The sequence below is a fragment of the Branchiostoma belcheri genome, unplaced genomic scaffold (assembly GCF_001625305.1).
Source record: "Branchiostoma belcheri isolate BF01 breed outbred unplaced genomic scaffold, Haploidv18h27 scaffold12, whole genome shotgun sequence".
Taxonomy (NCBI): Eukaryota; Metazoa; Chordata; class Leptocardii; order Amphioxiformes; family Branchiostomatidae; genus Branchiostoma; species Branchiostoma belcheri.
In genome coordinates, this window is record NW_017802602.1 from 3,747,167 (window position 1) to 3,766,363 (window position 19,197).

At 43.1% G+C, this 19,197-nt stretch overlaps 2 protein-coding genes across 2 annotated transcripts; both read left to right on the plus strand.

Moving 5' to 3' along the window:
• Positions 1-10,593: 10,593 nt before the first annotated feature.
• LOC109462824 (polycystic kidney disease and receptor for egg jelly-related protein-like) lies at positions 10,594-14,365 on the plus strand. The gene is made up of 6 exons (XM_019759453.1): positions 10,594-10,701; positions 11,284-11,563; positions 11,827-11,931; positions 12,310-12,497; positions 13,230-13,301; positions 13,668-14,365. Exons 1-6 carry the CDS (start codon positions 10,594-10,596, stop codon positions 13,782-13,784), a joined length of 870 nt encoding a protein of 289 aa, XP_019615012.1. The 3' UTR covers positions 13,785-14,365.
• Positions 14,366-14,524: 159 nt separating this feature from the next.
• On the plus strand, positions 14,525-18,636 carry LOC109462808. The gene is made up of 5 exons (XM_019759423.1): positions 14,525-15,034; positions 15,245-15,490; positions 15,966-16,083; positions 16,876-17,659; positions 18,290-18,636. The coding sequence occupies exons 1-5, from the start codon at positions 14,933-14,935 to the stop codon at positions 18,441-18,443; spliced, it is 1,404 nt and encodes a 467-aa protein (XP_019614982.1). The 5' UTR covers positions 14,525-14,932; the 3' UTR covers positions 18,444-18,636.
• Positions 18,637-19,197: the final 561 nt, after the last annotated feature.

The following is a 19,197-nucleotide window of genomic DNA, read 5'->3' on the forward strand; positions in this document are numbered from 1 at the left end:
CACAATATGACAGGTATCATACAAACTTTAAAACGCGTCAAACATTTAAAATTTAACTTTATGTTTTATTTCTTGTCACCAATTGATTCTTTATTTTCAGTTGTAGAATGCCCTGCCCTGACGTCCCCAGCTAACGGAGCGCTCAGTACCACAGTGAGCACCTACCAGACTGTGGTCACGACTACCTGTAACCCGGGATACGTACTGACCGGCTCTTCTGTTACGACCTGCCAAGCTGACGGAACGTGGAGTAACTCTGTTCCAACATGCACACGTAAGACAACCTGCAAGTTAATATTTTTCTACAAAAATGAATGTCTATTGAGTTGAAATGTATAGACATCTACCAGATAGAAAAGTGAGTGGTATAAGGACATTACGAGACATGTCTACATTCAAAACACAATAGACGAGTTGCTTCTGTCTTTAGTAGAGAAATAGATCCAATAATAAAATGTTATTGACCATTTCAGCCGTCCAATGTCCGGCTCGGGCGGCCCCAGGTAACGGAGCGGTGAGTCCTACCGGAGCGGTCTCCTACCCGAATTCGGTCACCTTCACCTGTAACCCGGGATACGTACTGACTGGCGCTGCTGCTGCGACCTGCCAAGCTGACGGAACGTGGAGTAGTCCTGTTCCAACATGCACACGTAAAACCACTTGCAAGTTCATGTGCTAGCAATGTCTAATATAGTACTATGCACATGTAAGACGACCTACAAGTTGATATATACTAGTCTATTGAATGTCTATCGAGTTGTAATGTATAGGCATGTGTACCAGATAGAAAAGTGAGTGGTATAAGGAAATTACGAGACATGTCTATATTCGAAACATGCAAGTTGGCGCATCTTCAGTAGTAGAAGTAGATCCGATAATAAAATGTTATTGACCATTTCAGCTCGACAATGTCCGGCTCGGGCGGCCCCAGCTAACGGAGGGGTGAGTCCTACCGGAGCGGTCTCCTACTCGAACTCGGTCACCTTCACCTGTAACCCGGGATACGCACGGAACGGCGCTGCTGTTGCGACCTGCCAAGCTGACGGATCGTGGAGTAGTCCTGTTCCAACATGCACACGTAAGATGTGTTTGACAGCGATAGATACTAGCAACTCCTAGCCAAATGTGTTATTTTAACGCCAACATTATTGTGGCCAGGGCTCTTGTGAAGATTGGGGGTGCAAGCAAACATTTTGTCCGTAGAAAATTAAACAACACCAACAACAACACTAACAACAGTACGTTGGTCTGTAAAATTGTAACGATAAATCTTGTATCAAAGCAAATTTGGGGCATAACGATCACCTATTAAGGAATTGATTTTCGTCTTTGAATCTTCCTTTTGCATTTTAGATCTGGATGAATGTACGGAGAACATGGAGACTTGTCCTGATGGCTCCATCTGTCTCAACACACCTGGTGGATACAGATGCACCTACTGCACACCTGAGGTAGCCATCTTAGGCGGAGGGATGGCCATAACTCGCAGTGCTGCATTCAGACTGACCAGTCGGTTTTCCCTTGGTGCTAACTGTACCGAACAGCTTGATGTAGCGTATCAATGGGAAGCATTGCCGCCTGTAGGAGCTCGATGGCAGGTCCTTGCCGACATTGTCTCCACGAAAGCAGACCTTCTCGTCCCTTCCAGAAGACTGGACTATGGCACGTACATGTATAGACTCACAGTGACTGTGAATGAGACCAATACAGGGGTCGTAGTATCAACTACAAGTAACAGCGCCTTGGTGAGCATCACAGCCTCCTCTCTCGTTGCTGGTATTCTGGGTGGATTCCGTAGGCAGGTCGGAACGGGAAGAGTGACGTTGGATGCGGCCACGCTGTCATCGGACCCTGATGGAGTTATATCAATGAGCAAGGATCTGAACTATCGCTGGTTTTGTCACTCAACTGGTGAGTAAACTTAATACAGGAAATTGCGTCGATGGACGTTAGCTATACAAATATAGTAAATGACGTGAGACAAAATAAATCAGGCAATTGGATGAAATTCTCTGAAGAATCAGACGAAGATTTGACTCAGATTCTTGTTCCTTTTCAAAATTTGTTTGACCGGTCGATTCAACTTAGTTATAGATGCGAACAACTCCACAACATGCTCCTGTATTAATGTCGTGTCTAACTGTTGTATCCAGAACCGTGCTTTATGCATAAACATAATGGACCTATACCATTATTACGTCACAGTTTGTTTACCCGTTCTAAAGAACATTCTAGAACAGTCAGTTAAAGAATAAAGATCATTTCAAAGTTTTCAAAGTAAGGTATGTCTGATTTTTGCTGCGTCTAGTTTTGTTGACACAGCATTACATGCCGCATGGGTGATTTAGTTGTAACATTAGACGAAAGTAGTACTGTATTAAAAGCCTTCTATTAGGCTAACGCTACACAAACACACACCGCGCTACGCACCCCTGTACAATATAAACGTCGATGACCGGCATTCATTGCGGTAAACAAAGTGTGATAATGGTATAGGTCCATTAGGTACGGTTCTGGATGGTCCACGCGCACACATGATCGTGCCTGATTCTACCCCTAACCCACACAGACATGCAACTAGATAGACACGATTCTGGATACGATATACATCGTGGTTTATTGTGTTTCCTCCAGGACTCTAATTCCAGAGTGAGGTTCCTGGGTTGGACTATTCTACTGTGAGATAGGGGGTTTTACAACAGGACTGTTCTACTTCTAAAATAGGGAGGGTTTTGTGTTGTAATGGACATGGTATACAGTGGGTTCACAACAATACTTACTTACATATGTCTTTACAGATGGATCCTGCCCTGTACTAAACGGAGGGGTTAACGGTTTACTTACTGTTAACCTCGGCCTTGGAACACTTCACCCCGAGCTTACCTTCACTGTGGAGGTGTCTGCACCAGGCAGGGACGCAGTCTATGCGAGTCAGATCGTGAACGTGGTTCGTTCAACTATTCCACTTACATCAGTCATGTGAGTCTGTAACTCATCGAGTATTTTCATCATTTTAAGCTACAAATTTGGTCTGTTTGATCAACACTGAACAACTGTATAAATGTTCATTTTTGTATCAATTCCAAGTATAAATCATATTTTAAGTACTTAAAAATTTAGTTTCCAATTACTTTTAATATTCCTGCCTCAGTTCATAAAAGACTTACTATTCATACAATAATGCAAATTATACGAAGTATGATAATACTACTTTATTTAGCACCTTCGAGTGTCCTTGCTACTAATTGTATCTGTTTGAACTTTCCACAGTTGTGACATAAGATATGGAACCTGCGGTCCCAAAATCAACTCTGGACAAAAGATGCGACTGTCGGTGCTCTGCAGCAACTGTCGTGCAGGTCCCAGCGTGTACACGTACAACTGGACACTGGTGCAGACACAAGGCTCGGTCATCACGACTTGGACGGACCAAGACTGGACCAGGAACATTCTGAACGACAGAAATCAGGACTACATCTCATTCAGGGCAGGTGTCTTCGATAGGGTACGTAAAGAGCCATTTTACTCGTACAACTGCCTAATATGGAAATAAATGGTTCCAGCACCAAAAACATTATCTATTATTGCATCGCTTTTAGTCCGGGCAACCCACCCGATATGATGATGACTTAGGATAAATCTGATTTACTTTCTTCGATGTCTTGTCATGTTATTATCTTATCTTTTTTCAACTTCTATCCAGGTCTTGGCGGGGTATGCGTAACGTTATAGATGCATCAATGTCTAAATGAAATCTATTAAAGCATAGATTATTGTGTCGCCACTTTACAAGTTTTGTCTATTTTCCCAATCAGGGGACCTATACTGTAACCGCCATAGTGACAGACAGTAACACAACAGAGTCTGGTTCTTCTGAGTACACCTTCACGCTGAACGAACCGCCGAGTGTTGGAACCTGCGCTGTCCACGCTTCAGATACATCTGAAGGGTTCTTTGAAATACAATGCCAAGGTAACAGCACAAAGGAAACTGCCACTGAAGCAACTGGATGCATTTTGAAAACTGTCAGAAGACGCTTCACGTAGCATCCACCACTTCTTGTTAATGTCAAAAAGTTGTGGGTGCTACTTGAAAAGTTTCCAAATTTGTCCAGTTGCTTGAGTAACTATTTTTTATGTGTGGGTATCTCATTACCTGGATGTCTGACCTTAATTGACATAAGAAATGTTTGTTACCGACTGTATCTCATAAATAAGTCTTAATGCCCTATTGGTGGTATTATACATTCTCATCAATGTAGTATCAATTCCACGTAACGTACAATGCAAGCCAAAACCACACGACGCCATGTCACAACAACAAGTCAAAACTACATTTCGTCAAATGACTAGAAGCTGATAACAATTTTCCCGTAAATAATTATTTCTAAAACGTGGCACCCAGACTTGATATTCAAATATTATATCAATCTAGATGATTTCAGTTGCATATCATATTCATTTTACTCCAGGGTTCGACGATCCAGATCTACCTTTGCGCTACGACTTTGAGTACACGGCAGCCGACGTCAGAGTTGCATCCGTGAATTCCACTGTCGATTCCACCAACCAACATCTCCTGTACAGCGGACCGGTCAGTGCTGTATCCAGAACCGTGCTTTATCTAGAATTATAATCAAACACGGTCCTGGATAGTCTATGAACTTTGCCTAGGGCAAATCTACGTTCTTGTATACTTGAAGACCATCTAGAACCATGCCTGTTCCTAACCATAATCAAAGTAGACATAGAACTTAATGGCATGGTTCAGGATAAGACTATTTTGACAAAATTATAATGATCAGAAGTAACCCTTCTCAATAGGCATGGTTAAACCATCGTGTATTTGTCATGACGATGCCATCTATAGATAAACAATATCCTACCTCTGAGTCGGAAAGAAGGGACTAAGTTTAGTCTTAGAATTCTATAAATAAGATTTTAAAATGTGTTATTTGCTGATGTTGTTTTGTGAAGTTCATTACTTTGGACTAGAAATGTCCACGTATGTGTAAAAATGTGTGTGTTCGTGTGTGTGTGTGTGTGTGTGCGCGCGCGTTTATGATTTTGTGTCTGTGTGTGTGTGACTGCGTCTTTGTGTGTATGTTTGAGTCGGTCAACTGATAGACTATACGTTTGTTTGTTTGTTCATGACCCAGGCCTCCAGTACCCCTCCCATCAGACTTCCTACAGGAAACCCAGACAGGAACTATGAGCTGGAGATCGTCATTCGTGTGACCGATGTCTTCGGTGCCTTCTCTAACACAAGGGTCACAACACATGTATGTATCTAACTCAGCTATCACATTATGTACACAGATAGTAGAGAGATGCAACAAGAAATACATTTTTAAAGTATGGCCGGAGCCAAGATGAGAATAGCTAATTTTGTGGCGTGAGTCTGGTGACAATGTGTGAATCAAATAGTTTGGACTAATGGTAATGAGACTGGACTCGGATACACAGTTGTAATTGTTTGTATCATAGCACTTTTTTAACGGAGAAGAGATATTTTGATTAGTGGTTACGTACGTTTGGTAATTCTCGTTTCATTCGGCAAGTCTTTCGTTCTTGACATCTACTTGGTTTTCATTCATATGGTAATGCAGGCAAAACCCAACAATGCAACGAATGAACGACGGAACGTGCTACTCAGCACAGAGAGAGGGAAACCCTTTTTGGTCCTTTTTCTTTTGCTCATAAAGAAATTTAAAAGCAAACATTTATAAGCATTTCATCATTTCCAGGTAAGACCTCCTGAAGCAGTCCAAGAGTTTGTGGAGACCGTTCTGGATAACTTGAACGTTGATGACGTACAACAGACGACGTCATCGATCGCCAGCGTTGCGTCTGTGCTGAACATCGCCGATGAAACAGACGTTGATAATACGACAAAGATCGAGGTTTGCTTGTGGATATGATTATTGATATTGAACGTTTTGTCCCTCAATTTTTTTCTCACATGACTTCCCCAAACAGCAGACAGATCCAGTCAGGATACATCTGCATACATGTTCTGTGCACATACATGTAGTGACGTCACGTTAAATACTCGTTATATTTAACGTGACGTCACTACATGTACAAAATGTATGTGCACAGAACATGTAAGCAGATCCAAGATGGCGGCGATGATTCTGTTTGGGTGCATGTTTCCGCATGCTATGAATAAATTGTGATGATATTTGGTTTCTGGATAGATCCCATAACAACAAAGGTCATGGTCGATTCTAGGAATTCTATTCACTTTTCTTGAGACAGTAGCGGAACCTCCTTTCGTATCTGGATGTATTGTGGTAATGTTGTATAATTATTTCCCACACAGGCCCGTGAACGGATGTTGGAGATCCTGGAACAGGTGCAGGTGCTGGACGTGCAGCAGGTGAAACAGGTGTCCGGCCCAGTGGAACATGTGACCAACAAACCTAAAGAACTGTCAGATGTGTCTCAAGTAAGTTTTTTTTTTTACATGTCGTTTGCAGCACAATTCATTGCCAAGGCAGCTTTTGTTGCTGTGTTTTCGTCATTTAAAGGAGCATTTTTGTTCAGAAAGTCTATTCAACGATTTATGGGTGCAACCAGTGACAAAGGTGTTTTAAGAATTAACTTTTGTCTCCACATTTATAGGTGAAGGCGGCCGATACGTTAAAAACTTTAGAAGAGGTGTTGACGACTAAGTCATCTGAAGTGGGGACAGAGGAGCTAGAGAGAGTAGCAGCGCATATTATCACAGGTTCGGGAACACTGAAAACATTTTTATTTAAAATATATAGAAATGTTAATAAAGTCTTTCTTTATGCCAATGGTACATCTCTGACACTACACTTTTCTGTTTTAGGTGCTGCTAACGTTTTGGAGGCTTCTAGTGAAAGCGCAGAGAGGAAAAGGGAGAAGTCTCAACTTCAAAACAGAACGACGGACTTTGAAAAGGTAAGCTGATTTATTATAATTTATTTAATACTCTGATACTCGTATACAGTCCCAGCAATAACTGATACACAATCAGGTAGAACATCCTCACTTAATACCAAATAAATCGAGCAACCGAGTATGATGTGCCTTTAAACGCTTTGTTTTATTTCTTTCACACGACCAGAACGAGCAGGCAACGACCGTTGCTTTTCGAGCTATCGACAACTTAGCCTTGACCATGATAGAGAGGAAGAACCGGGACGAAAAGCCGACCTTGGTCCAGGCGAATGTGTTCCTGATGTCCCTAGCGAGATCAGGCTGTGAGAGACTCGGGTCACGGTTAATACAGACCAGCGAGGATACAAAGGCGTATTTCCAGATACCTGAAAATACTTCGACCAAACTTTGTGTCAACGGCACTGTTGGATCTCAGGTTTGGAAAAGCACATACTTTGTAGAAAAACTAAAATAGAGTCAATATGGCGAACTGATAATCTCGCGATGTCTCACCAAGCCACGCGAGAGCTGCAATTTTGGTTTCAAGGGCAACGAAAAACTTTTGCAAGTTTCAGGTTCTCAGTTATCATGTGCAAGACATAAACCTTCGCATACGCCAAGCGTACATGTAATTTTGAAATTATTCAGTTCATCTCCAATATGGTGTCTTTGATTGAAAGGTTCTTTATTCACAACCACTTGTTTAACAAGTTTAATGTTTCAATAGCCATTTTTATCATCATGGCTGATGTAAACTTTACTATTCAATCGTTCACTAGCCCGATGGAACTATTCACGAATATGGTGTCTTGTATGTTCCAGACTTATTTTACACCACAAAACCCCTTCGAATACGCCAGCAACGCCAGAGATGTCAGGACGCCGGTTTTGGGCCTCTCAGTTCTCGGTGAAAGACAGAAAGTTCTCGTTAGGAACCTGGAGGAAAACGAACGCGTCGAATCCATAAATCCAGTACGAGACAGAGCAAGACTGGTCAATGGTACCGCCACGTCATCTAACAGTGGACAAATATCGGTTGGTTCATTTCATTAATGTTCAATACTCTAATGACTTAATTAATGACCTTGACTACTAAATTAATGAATCAACTCGGCAACTTTTCCCCGGAAATCGACCACCGTTACTTTGGACACGTGACCGTATAAACACCCAGTCTTTGGCCCAATGTGCATGGAAGTCTATTACGCCCCCCGTCTCATTCTGGTGATTATCACTTTGACCTGATGCAGAAAATGCAAAGAGCAGGCGATAAATTTCACAACAAGATGTTAAATGAAATGTTTAGTCGGGTACATACTGTACTCTAAATGTTGAATTCCTTTTTGATATATTTGATATTGACATTCTGCTCCTGCTCGTCCCAACAGTTGCACAGCTTCAATACGTCAGAACCTGGTGTGGCCCTCTACGTCCGCGTCACCCCTGACGTCAACAGCGTCGACGTCAACAACGTCACGTTGAGGGCTTACCTGAAGCGCGGCGCCGTGGTCACACCTGGTGATTACAGCCACAGCTTCAATCTGACCCGGACTGGACACACTTCAGACGGGCAAACTGTGGCATCCACGCAGCCTTTCACATGGTTTATAAACCAGTCAGCCTTGGACATCAGAAACGAACAGGAAATGTGGGCGTTAGGTGAGTAAGATAAGTTTCAGGTATCACCACTACAGAAAAAGTTTTGCCGTCGTAGATGGTCCTATTTCGGACACTTCCTTCGTCTCACCCCCAAACAAGGCCCTTAACGTAAACAATTCAAACCTATGCTAGCTGCCTCTGACAATTAAATTACAATCAAAAACAATTACAAGTATCGAATAGTAAAGTCCTTTGGTCACAACCATTTATTTTTCACGAGCCGACGTTTCGCTGACCGTCTGTCATCGAAATCGAAACGTCGGCTCGTGGAAAATAAACGGTTGTAACCAAAGAACTTTGTTATTCATTCGTTTACCGACCTGATGAAATTATTTACGGATGAATTACAAGTATTATTATTTTCAAAATGTGTTGTCCAAGCAATGAATTTCTGTCGGTATATTTCTCTTCTAAGGGTCATTAAACATTGTTCATGCTTTTAAATAGGCATCCAACGAGTCCCAACCACTGACGACAGTGGGCGAGTATCAGACTCCAGTGTTCGCTACACCGCCAGCATCACTGCTTACAAATGCCTCTTCTTCAACGAGGCGACAAGACTGTGGACTGACAATGGTTGTGAGGTGAGTGATGTGTTCAATATCTTACTAGTTTTTATGTCACAGAAGGAAACATGCCTTATAGTGGTTACAATGTCCTTTTATCATTAGTCAAATCTTATGTTAGGCCACATTAATCTAATTTTATGGATGGCATCATTTGAAGACCTCAAAACTAATGCGAGCGGGCGAATAAAAAAGTACAATCAAAAGAAATGTTGATAAACCACAGGAATACCAAGCTGGTATTGTGGATTTACGAGTTGGTACCGATGCACCGTACTGAGTTTTAGAGTTCTGTGGAGCCTGGGCAGCCTCCGGTTGTTACCACTGGCTCCTGATTCTTGGTAGCCACAATGGATTACGGAGGATGCAATGGCACTCAGGCTTAATTATATAAGCCTCGGAGGTGGTTTTCTTGAGCAGGCGCTAGGCGAAAATCAATGCGCGCGCGGATGTCATCCATAAAATTGAATCAGTGTCGCCTTACTAACGTTTCTACATTTGTACAGGTCGGGCCTAAGACGACTGATGAGCAGCTACACTGTGTCTGTGACCACCTGACGGCCTTTGCCGGTTTTGTTGCACCCAACCCGCTGGACCTGGGGAGGTCTTTTACCTTTGACCTGGACAGAAGTGTGATCGTCCTGGTGACTGTGTGTGTGGTCCTGGCGCTGTACCTCGTGGCAGTCTTCATCGGCAGAAGCGCCGATCTGGACGACAAACGAAAGGTTACTGAAAGTTTTCTTCTTAAAACAAAACAAAACAAAACAAAACAACACAAACAATAAAACAAAGTCTATGGTTTATAAAGGAACTTTATTGCAATATAATTGTACTAGCCTCCTTCGCAGACTTGTTGGGTGGCGGCATTATTTTTTCGGTGAGCGACGTGAGTTATGCCGGGGAGGGACGATTTTGCCGCCGAGGGAGTTTTTGCCACAGAGAGAAGGTTTCCCGCTCCAAGTCGCCACCCAACAAGTCTGCGAAGGAGGCTACAATTGTACATGGTACAACGTATGGCAACGACCATTGAACATAGCGCACAGCTGGTGTAGGCTAGGGTTTCTTTTATATCCAGAATCGTGTTTTATACAGAACCATGCTCCAGCACGGTTCTGGATATATGTAGTCCACGCTCGTCCAGAGCCGTACCTGGGGCACATCTACGTTCTTGGATACGCGGAGACTATCCAGAACCGTGCATGATCCTATCTCTAACCCATTCAGACATAGAATTAGACTAAATGCAGTAGTCTCCTACTAGCTGCTTATTTGGGAATATCTATGTTTTGCCATTTTCTCTTCTTTACATCCCACAGCGACAGAGGAAAGCACACAGACAGCTGTCAGAGACGACGAAGGGAAATGGGTACCTGTCTCATCACCTGTGGTTGTCTGTAGTCAAGTTTCCTTCAGGCCACTTCACCCGGGTGCAGAGGATCTCGTGTTGTCTGTCACTCCTCATGTCCTTCATGTTAGTCAACATCGTGTTCTACCGCGGCGACCGGGACCTCCTGTCAAAGGTCACGATAGGAGACGTCGAGTTGGCGCTGCCCTTCAGCTTGACCTCTGTAAGTGTTCACTTGATAATTCATCAGTATATAGTAGAGGGGATTCATTCCTCAAGCTACCGACATCTTGCACACGCAGTTGTCCCTCAGTAAGACATCTGGAGCCGCACAGTTCCCGTTTAGAACTTTTATTCAGCCTGTCACACGACCGGTTTCGCCTGTGTGGCTTCTTCAAGTGTACAGAGGCTAATGACACAAGTGCATGAAGTTCTCACTTATATACCTGTCCAGTGCATAGTGCCCTCGGGTCAGTTACTTCAATGATAATTCATCATCAATCATCATTTCTTTCCACTGTGCTTTCTGTTGTGCGAGTTTCCTTAGCTCTAGGAGTTTTTTTGTTGTGAGAAGGCCTAGCGCTCTGCGCTTGATGTCTCCCGTCAGCATGCTAAGCAGATAGACGCAGTGTCTTAGCTTGTATCTGCTGGAGCCTAGGAACGAGAATTCCATGGCTTTATGTGCAGCAGTGTCTTGTGGCATTCTAAGGATATGTTCAAGCATAGACCATGCGTTTGTATGTATCATCATCATCATCAACGATTGTTATATAATTGTCCATCTTACTTTTACCACACTTTTCAGTTCATAATCGGTCTAGAAAGTTCACTCATCGCTCTGCCAATCAACGTGCTCATCGCGGTGCTTTTTCGGTACTCCGGGGCAAGGAAGCAACCATCGGGGTCTGCAAACTCGTTCAAACCAAAGAACAAAGAAAGTTACGGCGCCCGCCTTAAAGGACAGCACGTCGCGAAATTCGTTCTCCCTCGCTACCTGCCGAAAGTTGACAACGCCCAGTCGGAGTTTGGCGCAGGGTACACGGCAGACCCGACAGCCTATATCGAGAAGTTAAAGAAAGAAGGAGGTGAGGAATAAAACACTTGAACTTGTTCTTAGTTGCCATTTTCTTGGCACCATAAGTTGGTTATAGACTAGGGGTGATTGGTACGTTAAGAGTCGGCATGTCCTTTGCGAACCATTTTAATTCACCGTTAATCGTTGCCGGTCGTTAATTAATATGCAGACTGTCTTCGTTTTGTTAGATTGGAAAAATGCACTCTGATACTGATTGCGATTGGCCGAAACAAGGACTAAAATCTTTCTAACTTTGCCTTTCGTGAATTTCAGCTTTCAAGACAGTGGATACCAGATACGTCGTTAAGAAAGAAGGGTCGAAGGTCACAGTGAACCGGAAGCCGTACCGTCCGTTTCCTTGGTGGTGCCGCATCGTGGGTGAGATGTTCTCGTCATCTGCTAGTTATTGGTTTCTGTAATCTCTTTACAATACTGAACACACTTTTAAAATTACCTTGTCTGTGTGTGTGTGTGTGTGTGTGTGTCTTTGTGTGTGTGTGTGTGTGTGTGTGTGTGTGTGAGTGAGTGTGTGAGTGTGTGTGTGTGTGTGTGGTTTAGCAAGATAACTCGAGAAGCTTTAGATGGATTGGGATCAACCTTAGTAGGTCTTTATGAAACCTAGAAATGATTAGATTTGGTCGCCCTGGCGACTTTCCTGGGTACTGCAGCAGAAATTCTGGTTTTGATATCTCGATTAGCACGATTCTGGATATCCGTTCAGCCATAGCTACAGTAACTGATCTGTTATCCCTCCAGCCTGGCTCCTAGTGGCCGCCATAGTGGTGGTGTGTGGAGCCTTCACTGTCCTGTACGGTAATGAGTACGGTCGGGCCAAGTCTCAGTCCTGGCTCTTCGCCTTCCTCATCTCCTTCCTGACTGATGTCATCATCCTTCAACCGGTCAAGGTCATTCTGGTCATCATCTTCTTCAAGCTCATCACCAAGGTCAGCTGATTCCTATCTTTGAAATGTTGACAAATTCCTTCGCATCAAACTATACAAAAACTAACAATTACACCATGAAAACATAACAAATAGCCGCACCGCCTCCAGCACGTCGGCAGAACGTACTGCGCCTGCGTAGAACCCCGTATTTTTGCGTTTTTCGTTGGGTTTTCGGTCAACGTTGCATCAGAATTTTGCCTATTGCAGAGGATATTCTTTCCGACATAACATTTGGAAACTACTGTCGAAATGCTAACCTTATATGAGCGAATACAACCTTATATGAGACATTCTGCCAAAGTGCTATGTACAATACATTACGGGTTTCGCGCAGGTGCAGTACGTTCTGCCGACGTGCTACCCCTTCCTACCATACACCTTTCCCTCAGCATCACGGGAAAAAACATGGCGGCACCAAACTAAAAACATAACAGTGTAAAAAAAAAAAGGTGCATAACAGTCCATGAATGAGGTGTTGTTCCCACTGCCGTTTATATTCTTGTGACGGACAAGGGTTAGACGTATCTATACAGTGTTTCGATTGTGATGATGTTTGGTATCTAGGTATAAGTTCTGCGATTGTAAAGATGCTTTATGTACATAACTTACTATAATAATTATATTCTTATAGATAATTAATGACGATTATGGATGATTTGATTTAGACATTACTGATCTGTTGATGATATCACGGCTTTGTTTCAATCTTTCACCCTTCTGTTGTTACTTTAGAAAACTAAAGTTCCCCCAGAGACCATTTCAATGATGCAGAGTCGAATGAACGCAGTGGAAGAGGCAGTATGGGTATGTTTGTTTTTATCTAATCATTTCTCCGTAAGTAAATTCATCAGGTTGGTAAACGAATGAGTAGCGAAGTTCTTTCATCACAACCATTTATTTTTCACGAGCCGACGTTAATTCGATGACCGTCTGTCATCTTCATCAGGGCAATTCTCAATCTTCATCAGGGCAATTCTCAATTTGAGAATTTGAGAATTGCCCTGATGAAGGTGACAGACGGTCATCGAAACGTCGGCTCGTGAAAAATAAATGGTTGTGGTGAAAGAACTTCGCTACTCATCTAATCGTTTCTGTTTGTATTAATTTTCTCTGCCTGCCTGTCATGTCAAATGTTTCTTACATTTTCTCTTCTTTTTCTCTTTATATCAGGAGGGAAGGAGAAAGAAATTTCTCCACCATATGTTGTACCAGGACGGTTACGTCCGAGAGCCGGCTTCGCCGCACAGTTACATCAACACTGAAAACAGATCAGTTACATGGCAGTAATAGTAGTACATCTTAGGAAGATTTCGGACATCAAGGTTCGTACCCAGATCTGTGCCTCGTGTAGAGACGTACCGTCTTACGTCTGAAAGATCTTCCGCCGATGTCGTCTTTGAATGACTTCGAAGAAAGTGACCAGTGCCGAGCGCGATATCTCGCACTATCGTATCCGAAACTGTGCATATCTAGATCCATGCCTGAACGGGTTAGGGTTAGGATCAGGCACGGTTCTGGATAGTCTCCGCGTATCCAAGAACGTATACAGTACGTGGATCTGCGTAGTCTCTATCGTATCCAAAAACCGTGCCTATCTAGTACTATATGCCGCAATGAATTAGGATTAATCGTTAGGCACGGTGGAAAGTCTCCAACAACGTAGATTTGCTCCCAGGCACGGTTCTGGATATGCGCAAACTATACACAACTGTGCCTGAACATGGTTCTGGATAAAGTACTCCTGAATCGTAGAATATAATATAATGCTGTCCTTGGGAAAAAACGTACAATAGATTAGCTTTGGTATATTTAGTTTGAGTATGGATTAACTCTGTTGGAATTGTATTTTAGTATATTTCATGTACCTACCCTTGTTGTTTATTCTTTACCATACATTGTACCATTTACAGTTGTTGAACAATAAAGTCGATTGATTGATTGATTGATTGATTGATTGATTGATTGACTGATTAATAAGATTTTGGATTGTGCAATTTTCCAGTCTGTCCACAAATGCGCCACATTACGCAACTGGCTTTCAGAGTGAGTTGGATGCAGTTCAAATGACCCGAGGTCAAATTCAAAGAGGGCGTCAAAATACCGTACACTGGCAACATTTTTATTTGTTTTGATATTTTGTAGGTTGTACCTTAAACTCAACATATTAATTTTTAGCATTTCTGAAGTGTACCCTACCTACTATAATTTTTACCGCGACGAAGCAGGTCACCTTGTGGTCCTGAACTGTAGAAATCCCCATAGACTAAAACTGTGATCTGGTGGTCACGTTACATGTTTTGTACTTCCGGGTTTTGCATAGGCATAGTACGTAACGTTCAAAGTCCAAGTCCATGCCATGTACCTTTATAGGTCTGCCGGACTTTGGTCAGACTTAGCGAGCCAGTCTGCTCAAAATAGGACAGTCACAGTCGGCGATGGAGTTCTTCACAGTGGTGGCAGTCATTGCAGTTCTCACTGCGGTGTCTGTCTACTTTCTACTCACTCGACTGACTACGCCATCGTCATCTTGGCCCAAGGTTTGTTCAAGCTCCTTGACGCCGACTCCGAAGATGTCAAATTTGAGATGACAAGTACATGATCTTTACGTTTTGAGAAATAAGTGGAAACTTGTTCGTAGCCTGGTATCTCGTTTGTTCCTATTCGCATTCCTGTGTACCTTATAACGTAATGTCGCTAATGTACCATACATCTATGTCATCACCACCATTGCTATATGTTGATTGTAGACCAAGCAGTCTCAGGCTTACACACGGAAGGTGACACCAAAGAAAAAGAAATTCCAGACGTCTGTCAACTCCTTGAACGACTTTGCGCCAGAGGGAGCAGCCTCAGCGGTCCGTGACGTGGCGGGGTTCTTTAGTCGCCATGGAAACCAGTTTTCTGTTTACAGTATAGACTGGGAACAGGAAATGGTGGTGCTGGTTCGTCCCGTGGATGGTGCGGATATGAAAACGCATCCGTTCTTTCGCGAGGTATCAATTCACACTTAGTCTTTCAGTTACTACTATATACTACGCAAAATTCAGGAAGGTAGATGCGAAAAACGTGGCCACCTTGCAACGAATGACGGAGACAAATTATTAAGTTCCCCTACGAATCAGCCTGCCAACGTCTTATTGTTAATTTGCATGCAATCTCTCGTCTAATTCAGTTTTCTTTTAGAATAAGGAAACATATTTTTATCAAAGAACTAAGAACATCATATAAGTACAGCGTTGACCCTACCTACGAAACTCTCACAAACTCTCACATTTTAACTCTCAACATTATATGTATGTATTTGTATTGTTTCAATGTTAGCTTAAGAAGCGGATTTTTATAGGCTGTTACATGCCTCTTTATCCGATCATTATGTATGTATGTATGTATGTATTATAATGATTATTTTAGTCTCAAATGTCAATCTCAAATCGAGTGCTAAAAAAAGATATGATTATCATTTTCCAGGCTCAAAGGCGACAGGCGGCGGAGGTTCTCTGTGTTCCCTTGGAGGAACTCCAGGACGTGGCGAGCGCCGTGGCTGACGAGGTTGCGCATGTGCAGGAAATATTCATCTTCATGACGGGTAAGTAGTCGAATTGGACATCATTCTCTTTGCTTTGGAAGAAAAAAAATCGTAACGGAAAAATAGTTAGTGACAAAAAATGCACTGCCATGGTATCTATTGTAACCAAAGCCGTGCTTCATCCAGAACTAAGTTCGGGGTAGTCCAGGCATATCCAGAACTGTGCCTGAGACAAATGTCACGTTCTTGGATACACGAACACTATCAAGAACCGTGCCTAGAGCTGTGTACCGGTACGCAGTACCGATACTGTACCGGAAATATTGATTAGGTACAGGTCCAAAATACCTACTCCCTCAGTACCGGTACTGTACCTAAACAATTTCACACCAATTTTATGCCTATTTGTGACCTCAAATGTGTATAAAGGTGGTTAACAATGGGTCCCTGTGTAAGGACAGCGTGTTCATGAAAACAAAACACTTAGTTTTGCCTATATTTTATCTGAGCATTCGCCATAAACAAAGAATAAACCTTAACTATCAAGTTTATTTATGTTTTTTTGTTATTGAAGGAGTTCAGAAGACCATATAAATTGGTCGAATTGTTCAGGTACAGGTTCAGGTCCGGACCTGTACCTAAACCTGTGTACCTGTACCTGTACCTAAAATTTGTTTAGGTACACAGCTCTAACCGTGCCTGATCCTAACCCATTAAAGTCATTAAGGCAAAGAACTAGATAGGCATATGGTTCTAGATACGATAGTTTCCCCTCTCGTGAGATGCAAACGTCTTCCCAAATTCAAAGCAGCAGCAACGACGACAACGGTGTTTTCTTTTCACACAATACAGCACGTTGTGGGTCGACTCTGGTAACGCGACTTGTGGAGGCCACCTCTGTGGCACAAGCTGTTAGTGAGCCCGAGGTGTTCACCGCCATATCCATGACTGTCCACCGGCTCAAGCTGTCCTCCCAACGTGGCCAGACTCCACCACATCGCGGCTGTCCTGCCGTTCTGTCAAGTGAGGAGTCTACCGTAGCCCTTCTGAGGAACATCGGCATCTTGCTGAACTACAACCTCGTGACGTCAGATCCACGTCACCGTGACGTCATTTTCTACAAGTTCAAGCCTGGCGTCATCCTTCTGGCTGAGCTGATGGCCCGTGCCTTTCCGTCCGCCAAGACAGTCTTCATGTACAGAAATGGCCTGGAAGTTACTGAGTCGGTCAAACGAATCTATTTCAAGCAAAGTTATGTGCTGTATGCGACTCTTCGTTTTGCAGTGCGCGCTGGTCTGTTGAGGCGGGCTTTTGGAAGCCATGACTTTATGCGATGTTTCGGCGAAGACCCGAAGTTCTCGACGGTGCGCTATCGAAGCACGGGCTTGTTCAATCTCTATACGTGGTGGGCCGGTGCGATGCAGCGCGCGGCAAATCTACAGAAGAAGCGGCCCGAGTATTTCTTCCACGCCATCATCTACTACTCAGCCCTCGTCCACGACAAAAAGAAGACATTCCGCCTGCTGATGGAGAAGCTGGGCCTGACGTGGAGCCCGGACGGTCCAGGACAAGACACGGACAAGATCGAGAAAGTATTGACCGAGGACAGCCAAGCGGGGACCGTCTTGTCTTCAAGGTAGAACTTCACAAAATATTTGCTTTTCTTATATTTTTTGGCTCGTTAATTCCGGGACGGAAGTATTGTTTTGGGTGTCACTACTTTTTGCTAGGTTTGTATGTCAGGGTTCCAAAGTGAGTGCTTTTCTTATATTTCTGGCTCGTTACATTCAGGATTGTTCTGGATTAATTCCGGGACGGAAGTATTGTTTTGGTTGGCACTAATTGATGCTAGGTTTGTATGTTTGTAATCCAATAAAAGTGAGTGGACGGGGATTGGGTTTGGTTTAATAGATTGGGTTTGTACAGGTATGCTATAGGTTAAGTATGTTGTCACCAGGAATGTACGAAAGACAAAAAGTAATAGCGGAGTACGTTTCATCATACAATCGATTGATGCATTCTACGATGCGATTCATCAGGGCAAATTATGCATACTTCTCGAAAGTTTGATATGCCTGTTTTTCTGTTGTATTATCTGTGTCCTATTGTGAGATAAAGATAGCCCCATTTCATAGCTACATATAAAGGCAAACTGTATCAGATAAAGTTTGATATACCTGTTTTTCTGTTGTATTATCTATGTCTGGTACATGCAGATATATCATTTCTACAAACTCCTAAGTCCTATGATTGATTGATTTTCTAGGAATTCGAAGAGGAGACTCGGTGAGAAGTGGAGCCCGGACGTTTCACCCCGCTGGGTGGGCCAGTGGGAACGAGAGTACATGGAGGAAGTGTGTCGTCATGCTGGGAACGAGGTCTCCGGGCCTGACTTTCTCCTGCCCGACACTGTAGTGTAACATATCTGGGTAATAACTTTACGTTTGTTAGAAATTCGTGCTCGTGGGCTAATAGCAAGTGTCCAAGTAATAACATACATCATGAAAGTGAGTGTGATGTGAGAAAAACGATGAGGATTATACTACGTCAAGGCGCGGTCACATTTCCCAAGCCGGGGCCCGGCCGGGCAGTCGTATGGAACGAAAATTATGATATAAGACTAGCCTCTACTAGGCTTGAGGGCGCGGCTGGAAATAGTAGAAATTGGCCAAATAGAGAGATAACACGCCGAGGGAGTTTAGCCATCCAGTTTACAGTTTGCCGGCCCACTGTAAACTGGATGGCTAAACTCCCTCGGCGTGTTATCTCTCTATCTGGCCAATTTCTACTATTTCCGGCCGCGCCCTCAAGCCTGGTAGAGGCTAATACAAGACGGCAAAACGCAAAAAAAAAAGTTTTAGAAAATTAACCATGAGCACCATTTGTGTATACTCAATTGTTTATTGTTTATTTTTCATGTACGCAAACAACCCGGCCGGGCCCCGGCTTGGAAATGTGACAGTGCCCTTACACTTACACACACACTCACACACATTTTTTATAGTAAAATAAGACAACAAATCAAAACCAGGAACTTCTGTATATCCCGCAGTATAATTAGACAAACACATACCAAGATGCTGCAAAAAATGGCAATCTCAATTTCCAAATGTAACCTTTACATAGGAAAAGATCTGCACTGACTTAGCCTCACAAATGGCGCATCAAAGATAA

Bases quoted from the DNA above. Each gene is read 5' to 3' on its own strand.
- LOC109462824 (XM_019759453.1), top strand. From the start codon at position 10,594: ATGTCCTTCATGTTAGTCAACATCGTGTTCTACCGCGGCGACCGGGAC. The intron at 10,702-11,283 runs GTAAGTGTTCAC...CACACTTTTCAG, and splicing joins TGCCCTTCAGCTTGACCTCT to TTCATAATCGGTCTAGAAAG. The intron at 12,498-13,229 runs GTCAGCTGATTC...TTGTTACTTTAG, and splicing joins TCTTCAAGCTCATCACCAAG to AAAACTAAAGTTCCCCCAGA.
- LOC109462808 (XM_019759423.1), top strand. From the start codon at position 14,933: ATGGAGTTCTTCACAGTGGTGGCAGTCATTGCAGTTCTCACTGCGGTG. The intron at 15,035-15,244 runs GTTTGTTCAAGC...TGTTGATTGTAG, and splicing joins CATCGTCATCTTGGCCCAAG to ACCAAGCAGTCTCAGGCTTA. The intron at 16,084-16,875 runs GTAAGTAGTCGA...CACACAATACAG, and splicing joins AATATTCATCTTCATGACGG to CACGTTGTGGGTCGACTCTG.